Source organism: Meles meles, chromosome X (genome assembly GCF_922984935.1).
Source record: "Meles meles chromosome X, mMelMel3.1 paternal haplotype, whole genome shotgun sequence".
NCBI lineage: Eukaryota > Metazoa > Chordata > Mammalia > Carnivora > Mustelidae > Meles > Meles meles.
The window spans coordinates 123931955-123942387 of record NC_060087.1 but is presented as its reverse complement, the minus strand read 5'-3'; the positions used below and the strand labels follow the sequence as shown (position 1 = coordinate 123942387).

Below are 10433 nucleotides of genomic sequence, written 5' to 3'. Positions count from 1 at the left end.
GAATTTTAAGCAGGTTCCATACCCAGTGCAGAGCCTGATGCAGGGCTTAATCTCACGATCCTGAGATCATGACTTGAGAAGAAATCAAGAGTTGGACACTTAACCCACTGAGCCACTCACATGCCCCCAAAATGACTTTAATTAAACAAAAATATGCATCTGCAATATGGGAACACTTTTGAAGCTAAAGAGAATTTGAGGGTATTTTTTTAAATTATAGTAATAGGAAAAAGCCACTACCAGCCACTTTGTAAATTTTAATATCCATTACAAAGAGGTTACCAAAGCTGCTAGAGGCAGAAAAATGCTGCTTAATGTGGGGTACATGATTTTTTAAGTCCAAATTTGAAACTTTCCATTTCAGCTCCCTGTTTCTAGGTAGTAGATTGTATCAGATTCATACCACCTATTGATGGGGATAAGGAATAGGATATTTTCTCTCTTTCTGTACCCCAAAGTTCCTTGGCCTGCTCTGATCCTAAGCTGATCTTGGTCCTTTACGTCCCTGAAGTCTTACCCAGCTTCTATCATGGTCATTTTGAGACATTTCCGGTTTTGCCTTTTGTGGATATAAATCAAATTCTATGCACATTTGTTTTGCAACATGATCCCTAATATTTAAATCATTTCAAAATAAGCTTATTTTATGGAAAAATCATTCTAACAGAATGCGTATTTGTCTCCATTTTGAAAGGGAGAAAACTGAGGCTCAGATTTAATGACTTGTCCAAGGAGAGTTAGCATTTGTACAAAAGTCTCTTTACTTTTAAAACCTGTGGTTTTCCACTGACTAAGATGCCTCCCTAAAGACAGAAAAACATTCCATATAGAGAAGATTATTGTTCCCAAGGCTCTAACCACTTTATGAGAAATTTCTCATTAGTTCTCATAACATCTAACCTAGCAAGAATTCTAACAATTTAACAGCTAGAAAAAGTTAAGACTCAGAGATGGTACTGTTATTATCATGTTAGCAAGAGAAGTCATTGTAATATGCAAAAGAAGTAGATAAGCCATCTTTTAAAAGTATGCTCTTAGGGCACCTGGGTGGCTCAGTTGATTTAGGGCCCAACTCTTGGCTTTGACTCAAGTCACAATCTCATGGTCCTGGGATTGAGCCCTATGTTGGGCTCCATGCCAAGTGTGGAATATACTTGGGATTCTTTCTCTCCCTTTCCCTCTGCCCCTCCTCTCTCTAAAAAATAAATAAATCTTTAAAAATAAAAAGCATACTCTTTCAATATTTCAGTAATTGTTAATATTATGATTTGGAACAAGTATTCACTAAAACTTACTAGTTTTTGTGGTCTAAATACCTATACTGATAATCCTCTAAAACGATTTTTATTTGTCTCTTTGGTATTGCTAAGCACACTTCCTTTCTAATAGCCCAGAATTGCACTGAAGAGTGTAATTAATAGAATGAAGAAAATGCACTCAATAATTCAAATTTTATTGATACTATTTCATTTGAAATGGTGGCATTGAATATAACCTTGATTATCTTTTTTTAAAAAATTTTAGTTGAGCAGTAAAAAACACAAGACGTGCTTGTTATTCCACTCTTAAACATTTTGGTGAAATATAGCCGTTCAGATAATTGAAAACACAGCACTTCATTACAGTGAGATGAGTTTTTCTGGTTTAACTCCTTTCCCTCTTATGTTATCGAGTTAATAGAACTGAACTGTTAAATGAGTATGCTTAAAGTGCTCACACAGACCCACCATTCCACCTAAATAACACAGAGGGTTCAGCCCTGCTCATAACCCTCATGCACATTCACCCTCTCACCTTAGTCAGTCACATCTAATTGGCCAAAAACTCTCTGTGATCAATTTACCTGATGCAGAGAGCTGTTGGTACCTCTGATTCTAATTTCTGCAGCAAGTATTGTTTCAGAGGCAGAACTTCCAGGAAGTCGTTGCGTATGGCTTACACATAAGACAGCTGTGGAAATGTCAGCTGATTATTTTGCATTCCTTATTTTCACTTATCTCTCTTCTTACAGGATGTTAATTCTATGTGCTTTCTCTAGCACTCAAATATATTTTCCATGTGTGCCTGCTCTGTTTTTATCAGGCAACATTGGCTTTACTGGGAATAAGTCTGGGGATGGGACAGTACTGCCAGGTGTCACAAAGTCATAACCTCAATGGGAGACTGGAACGTAAGGCAGTAGTGGAGGATGTAGGTTATAAGCCAAGAATTGCTAGAAACTATTGACAGGAGGATGTAAGTTATAAGCCAAGAATTGCTAGAAATTATTGACAATAGGTTAAACAAAGAGTAGTTAGCTTTTCCCAGAATAAGAAGCCTAGAGATAGGCAATTTTTGGCATTGGTTTAACATTGCATCCAAGCAGTTATAATTTAGTAGAAAGAAAAAGTTGATCACTCCTTTAATGAAGCTGCATCCCATTCAGAATTAAGCTAAATTCATGAACATCTCATACCATGTTCAGCCTTTCCCACATAACTGGTCTCATCTGTTTTCAGTCATATACCATCTACTCCCAAGTACATACACTAACACTTGAACCATAGCAAACTACTTAAAGGACCAGATTTGACCCATTTTCTCAGGTCCCTGCTCTTTTCTTCACATTCACTCTACTTGTAATACACTCTTCTCTCCCTGTCCTTGATGGGCTTTCTCTTCTTTCAGCTTAGCCATCATCTTTTCAAGGAGAAATCTTATACTTGGCCTCATCATAGTCATTGGAACCTACATTTGCCTCGAGTCTAGCCTTTATTATGATGTATTATAATTGATTTCTTACATGTTTCTCTCTTCCATTAAACTGAGCATATCAAGAACACAGACTTTGCCTCATTTGTCTTTGTATTTCAAGTGCCTACCATAATGTTAGCATGTAGTAGGATCACAATAAATGTTGGATAGATAAAGGATCACTTTATGAGCCCGAGGTTGATTTTCCCTGCCAAGGAGTAGGGTCTTGCTCATAATGCTTAGTGTCTTTTATGTAGTATAGCTTCATATATACCATTCCTTGCTCCCTCATTATAAGCTAAAGTCAGGGTATAGAGGTTGCTTCTAAAGCTGTATCAGTGGCTGGCGGCACAGCTGCCTTTGCATCTGAGGGATACACTACTTGTCCATAAGGAACAATATTTTTTCTTGGTGCATAGAAGGCATTGGTTGTTTCTTTTTTCAAAGATTTTATTTTTTGTTATTTGAGAGAGAGAGAGAGAGAGAGAGAGAGAGAGCATGATCAAGGGGAGGGACAGGGAAAGAGGGAGAGGATGAGAAGCAGACTCCCCGCTGAGCAGGGAGCCCACATGGGGCTTGATTCCAGGACCCTGAGATCATGATCTGAGCCAAAGGCAGATGCTTAACCCACTGAGCTACCTAGGTGCCCTGGTATGGGTTGCTTCTACCCTAATACATGAAAAGGGAAAAATTCAACTTGTTATCAGAAAAATAAAGCATGATCTCAGGTATTCAAAGTGTAATGATTTTAGAAAGCCCTTGCTAAAAAGTTGACACTTATTCTTTTAATAGAGGTATGTCCTGGATTGGATCCAGAAATAGAAAAAGAAATTTAAATGAAAAAAAAAGCCATTGAAATGTAAATTAAGTCTATAGTCAGTGTTGGTATCTTAGTTTTGACAAATATTACATCATATCATAGAATGTTAACAATATGGGAACTGAATAAGTAGATGTGGCGAATCTGTACTACTTGGCATTATTTTTTTTCTGTGACTCTGAAAGTATTCTAATAAAAAAATTTAAAAACCAGGGAGGGGTTCCACAACAGTATGGATATACTAATGCAACTGAATTGTATACTTAGAAATGGTTAAAATGGTAAATTTTATGTTATGTGTATTTTGACACAATAAAAATTAGGGGAAGGACTAGGTATGCTAGGGGAGAGGGATAAAAAGGGAAAAGAACTATCACTTTTTAAACATTCTTTTCACTTCCACAGTATTCCAGGCACTGTACTAGAAATAAAAATGTGTTTCAGTCTCCTGTTACTGATGAGTCCCCCAAGGTTCCATGAGTTTAGGTAACATCATATCTGAGCCCTGCTTTAATCTCTATTTAAGAGAGAGACCCTGGGGTATATATTTTTTAATGAGTGATTCAGATGAGTCCAGTGATCAGCCAAGTTTGAGAACCACCTCTCTAAGTCTTTTATATCCACTGCCTTAAGAGATGATTTCTCTTATCTTGAAGATGAAAGCTGGCAGCGTAGGATCTCGTTTAATGTGGACCATAAGAACTAGAAAGACTTTTACAGCCCAAGGCCAAAGCCTTGAATACTGCAGTGAAGCTAGCAGAACAGGGTAGAAGGAGAAATATCACAGAACTGGATCAATTATACTCCATGTGAATGTCCAACTCAAGAAGTTAATTTCCCCTGAAACTTCTTGGTTGTGTAGTACAGACTGAAGTCGGTTCCACAATATCAATTGGAGTTATTTGGCCACTTCTTGTCTTCTCTCTCCATAGATGTTATTGACTGCAGAAACCTCTGGTCACCAGGGAATTTTCAGATGGAATAAAAAGACAATTAGAGGCTGGCAGAGTGAATGGATTAAGGCAGTGTGCTCTGAAGTTCAAAAACTAAGCAAGCAAACACTTAAAGAAACAAACAACCATGCTTCCTATCTCACTAGGAAGGTGGAAGCAATTAGAAGAGACATTGCCAGCCTTCCAGTACTGACCTCCTCACCTACCTGTATCTGTCTCTCCTGCTCTGACGGGCTGTGACCCGTGCTCCCACTGAAAGACCAGTCTGCCTACTTCTTAGACCAGACCCTGAACTCCCTCACTTTCTAACATGTCAGTGCTTCTCCCACAATCCTACGAGCTCCCTCCCACATCATGCCTTTTCTCCTACCAGCTATTTCGCATCAGAAGACAACTATGCTATTACTTCTCCCATCCAAAAAGAAAAAATCTAACTAAACAAAACAAAATCACCAAAACCAAAAGTTAGCTGTCTTGACCTCTTGATCACTCTTCTCCCTTAGCCAGTTGCTACCACATTTTTCTGTCCTGCTTTAGACCAACACTCTTGAAGATGGTTGTCTATATAGCTTGTCTTAAATTCTTCTTAAAATACAGAACTTTGCTTCTGCCTTTCCATAAAGAGTGCTCTTGGTGAAGTGAAGGTCACCGATGGCCTCTGCATTGCTTAATCCAGTGGCTAGTCCTCATTTCTCAGCCCACTGGATTTAGCAGCATTTGACATAGCTGACTACTCCTTCCTCTCAGAAATATTTGTTTCACTCAGCTTCCAGGGCCATGTTTTCCTAATCTCTCATTGGTCGCTCCTTCTCATTCTCCTGATTCCTCCTCACCCTCCTGTCTTCTAAATTCTGGAAAGTGCCAGGCTCAGTTTTAGACCTCTGTTGTTATTTATACTCATTCCACTGGAGATCTCTCTCAATACCTTAATTTTACATTTTATCTGTTTGCTAGTGTTACCCAGATTTATATTGCCAGCTTGGAGCTCTCCCCTTAACTCCATATTAATATATCCAACTGCCTCCTTGACATCTTCACTTAGATACCCGATATGTCCAACGGAACGGCTAATCTTCTCCCCCAGACAAGGTCCTCCTGCAGTTTTCTCCATCTCAGTTCACTTCTAGTTTCTCAGGCCAAAAACTTATGGAGATTTGTGAATACATTTTTTCTCGCACCCCACGTGCTCTCTTTTATAAATCTTCCTGACAAGTCTCACCCTCTCCAATCTAACATTCACATTGTTGCAGAGTAAAGTCTTAGAAAATGCAGATTTTAGCACAGTATTTTGCTGTTTAAACTACTAGAAAATGTAAATTTCAGCACGGTGTTTTGTTGTTTAAAATACTGTCAAAATTCCTTAGTGTTCCATTAAGTGGTCTATATTACCTGCCCTTTTCCTACCTCTCTTCACTTTCCCCCACCCCAAAAATCCTGTGCTGTGCTTGCAATTACATTAAACCGCCAGCTGTTTCAGGACATTATACATTTTTCATACTTCCCCTTCTTTCTGAAATATCCTCATGCCTACCCCAGAATGATTATTTCCCGAGTCCCTGAATGTGTAATTGGAATAGACTTACTCATTGGCAGAACCCTCACATTTGTTCCTCACCCTGTGAGGTAAGGACGTCAGACTGAGGGCCTTATTTTACACTAAAGAAGGTACAGCGGTGGACACATAATCATGAGATCTACTAGTTAGTCCTATCACAGGACACGTGACTGACATGCTGCCAGCCTGAGAGTGAGGAAATAGACAGCTGAGGTATCAGCGCAGAGGTGATCCTCACCTGGGATAAGGCATCATCTTCAAGGGCACAGAATGCACTCTAAATTAAGCATCAGTCTCTTAGTTTGTCCCACAGACTAGGTAGCTTATAAACAACAGAATTTTATTTCTCACAGTTCTGGATGCTAGGTCAAGGTTGGTGAGAGCTCTATTCTGGTTCATAGCCATTGCCTTCTAGCTATGTCATGGTGGAAGGGGCTTCCGATATCTCCGGAGTCTCTTTTGCAAGAGTGCTGATCTCATTCATGGAGACATCAACTTCATGACCTGTGTACCTCTCAGAGGCCCCACCTAATACCATGATCTTTGGGCATTAGGATTTCAGCATATCAGTTCAGAGGGAACATAAACATTTGATCACAGCAGCCAGTACCTTGTGCTATGTTCCCAGTAGTTAGAATGCATGAGTCCAGGAAACAAGGCATGCACATTGGAGTGGCCTCACTCACCATCACTCCCGGTGACCTACTTTAAGAATTTATCCTTCCTGTTTCCAGAGCTCTGGATCCTGCTGGTTCAGGAGTCTTGGTTCCCAGAGGGGAATACTTCCACCAGGGCACATAGCAAGGCTCTCATCAAACATGAATGGTGAGCCAGCACAGAAAGGAGTCATTAAATGGCAGGAATCACTGACCCTGATCATCAGGAGTCAGTGGTTCTGAGAGGATATGTCTGGCACCCAGGTGACCCACTTGCATTTCTCTTGCTGTTTCCTCGCCCAGTTTTAACAATGAATGAACAGGTGAAGCAGCCATGGCCTGAAAAGAGCCTTAGCTCCTAGCTGGAGTCTCAGGCTGATCAAGGATGATGGTTTGGGTCACCCTATCAGGTAATCCACCGACTTGGAGAGCTGATAGTTGAGGGCAAGTTTTATCTAGAATGGATAGTGTAAAAGGGAGATGAATGAGAATTAGATGGGGCCTGGGGACCAGCTTCAGCATGGGGGAAGTAGCTCATTCTGGTAACTCTTCTCTTAGATGCTTTCCTCAGGAAAAGCCCACGAAATTCCTAAAGGATCTGCTTTCAGAAGTAACGTGAAGCACATAGACCTGAGTGAAACAAAGGTTGGGTTGTAACAGACGCTATCTTGTATTGCCCAATTCCCTTTCTCCCCAAAGCCTACAAAACTGAAATACTCATCACCTCAGCTCTTGAGAGTATAGGTGGCTGGCAGTAAGTTCTCAGCTGAGTTCCTCTCTGGGGTTTCATATTCTCTGAGTTGCTGGGGGAAGAGGGACCCCATATCCAGTGACTGGCTGATGAAATGGTACATACACTCAGATTTCTTACCCGAGTTTGAAAAACCATTTAAGGGCCATTCTATCCCCAAAGCTCCCCAAGAGATGAACTGAGGTTTTTGCCTTGACTGTGTCACAGACCAACTCCTTCCTCTGCCTAATCCTGCTTCATTTACTCCCCTCCGGGTGTTGCTTCTGAGAGCACTCTCAACACATGTGTTGCATGCTAATTTCTGTCAGTGAATCTGCTTCCCATGGACCCCAACACATGTCAGGTGCCTGTTCTATACTCTCTTTCAATTTAGGACGCCCCTATATATAACATTTGCACAATTTTATTTAGGTCTTCTCCCATTTAGACTCTATGCCCTTTGTAAGCAGGGAGCATCTGCTTGTTTGATGTATCATCAACCCCTGGCCACATGTTTATCAAATGAAAAATGTGCCCCCGTGACACCACCTAACATGGGATATTGCCCTGGGATATTACACTTCAGTCCAGAGAAGAAAGACATGTAAGTGAATAGGATGTTTAATGGGAGTTAGTATGAGTGGCAGCATCATTTGTGTTTAATATTTTTGGTGTTTGCTCCATTTGGAGGATTTTTTTTAAAAAAGATTCATTTTACTTTATTTTTTATCTAAGTTCAGTTATCCAATGTATAGAACACAATTAGTTTTTGATATAATGTTCAATGATTCATTAGTTGCCCATAACACCCAGAACTTACCACATTACAACATTGTTCTAGCTGATTCTAATTCGGTATAGGTAAAGTAGAAGGCTTGGGAGCCATGAGGTTATGAATAGGATTTTCCCAAATTTCTGTGTTATCTCAGCAAATTTTCAATTTGTCTTCTGAAGATTTTTACTTTGGCTACTCAGCTGTGTGGATAAATTTGGGAATTTTGTGATGGGGGAAAAAGTAACTACTACTGTTGGTTTCTTAAGATTATTAAGATATTTTTATGAAATTTTAAAATTTAATCTAATGAAATTTGTGGATAATTAAATGAAATCTTACAAAAAACTTGTTTTTAAACTTTAATTTTTAAAAATTTTAAAATCTTGATATGTATCTAAAAAAGAGCAATCTTAAATTAATTGGCAAAAGCCATGACTTTTTTTTAGGGTAGGTAAAAAATTATCCATTCAATTTTCATTCATTTCTATTTTTCTCCATTGAGGCATTTTATTTGCATGTATGTATTACATCTCTAGAAAAGAATTTCAGGATGTTTCCCTCCTCTGTCTTTTTGTCTTGCTTCTTCATGGTCCATCGTGCCAGCTGAAGTTGTCAGTACGATGAAACCAAACTGGTGAGACAGGAGCAGATTATTCTGCCATTTTTCTAGATCTTTGAGTTGTACCGCAAATGTGGGGCTGATCACTCTGTACTTGTTTAAACTGCCTGTGAGGTTCACAACAGTTTTCCCAGCTCTGTGATTATCAAGAATTTCAAATTCCCCAACGTAACCATGTTTCATCATCACAGTTAGAAACTGGATGATAACTTTGGAGCATGACTTAATAAGAACCTGGCGTTTGCCTCTCTTCTCAGCATTGTTAGTGCTCTTGAGAGCCTCTGCCAGGGCATTCGAGAATTCCCTTATGGCGGTCCTCAAAGATGGTGGAAAGAACATTCATTTAGTTCTTAAGCAGACTGTTTTGCACATTGTACTTACTCTTTTCAAGTGTGTGATATACCAATTTTCTCTTCAAATAGTAGTAGAAACAGTTTCCTTAGCTTTTTCTGATGTTTTATTAGAGAATATTTGCAGTTAATATACTTTCACATTTATAAATACATCCAGATTCTCAATTCTACTTTTAGTTTGTGATACTGTGTGTCCTGAGACACTGTGAATATAGTCCCTTTAATGATACAGAATTTCTCTGTGTGCAGATGTTTCATGTGGGCAGTTCTCTTCTGTTGGCATCATATTTAACACTGTAACAGCAACTCCATAGCAAAAAATTCAGATTGATGCCATGAGAACAATGCCATACATTGATTGAATGTATCACTGTTACACTGATTGATTTGGTATTGTGTAAACATGGCATGTTTCTAAGAATTTCAACAAATAAAGAAAATTTAATAAATGTTTATTGCCATAGGAAACCAGCAGAGACCTGATTTGTTTTTTTTTAAACCAGTTTTTTAAAAAAATAAATAAATAAAATAGGTATGCCTGGGGGATTTAGTTGGTTAAGCGTCTGCCTTCGGCTCAGGTCATGATCCCAGGGTCCTGGGATGGAACGAGGAGCCTGCTTATCCCTCTGCCTGCCTCTCCCCCTCCTTGTGTGCTCTCTGTCTCTCCTCTCTTTCTCTCTCTGACAAATAAATAAATAAAATCTTTAAAAATAAATAAATATGGAACACTTCACGAATTTGCGTGTCATCCTTGCACAGGGGCCATGCTAATCTTCTCTGTATCGTTCCAATTTTAGTATATGTGCTGCTGAAGCGAGCAATAAGACCAGTTTTTATTTTTATTTTTTTAAAAGATTTTATTTATTTACTTGACAGAGAGAGATCAGAAGTAGGCAGAGAGGCAGGCAGAGAGAGAGAGAGGAAAGCAGGCTCCCCGCTGAGCAGGGAGCCTGATGCGGGGCTCCATCCCAGGACCCTGGGACCATGATCTAAGCCGAAGGCAGAGGCTTTAACCCACTGAGCCACCCAGGCGCCCCTAAAATCTGGTTTCTTTTTAAAATATGAAAGCCCAGCAATAGCTATTTCCAAAAGATCTTATAGGAGTGAGGCCTCCTAGATTCTAGACGAGGTCCTATTATTAAGAAGATAAACTCAGGGCGCCTGGGTGGCTTAGTGGGTTAAGTGTCTGCCTTTGGCTCAGGTCATGGTCTCAGGGTTCTGGGATGGAGCCCTGCATTG

The 10433-nt window shown here is 39.6% G+C and overlaps 1 protein-coding gene and 1 non-coding gene across 2 annotated transcripts; both read right to left on the bottom strand.

Moving 5' to 3' along the window:
• Window positions 1-8754: 8754 nt before the first annotated feature.
• Window positions 8755-9180, bottom strand: LOC123934767 (40S ribosomal protein S15a-like). The gene has a single exon (XM_045994838.1). It carries the CDS (start codon window positions 9178-9180, stop codon window positions 8755-8757), a length of 426 nt encoding a protein of 141 aa, XP_045850794.1.
• Window positions 9181-9908: 728 nt separating this feature from the next.
• LOC123935646 lies at window positions 9909-10015 on the bottom strand. Its single transcript, XR_006816935.1, has one exon. It is a non-coding gene; the product is annotated as a U6 spliceosomal RNA (small nuclear RNA).
• Between the last annotated feature and the right edge of the window lie 418 nt (window positions 10016-10433).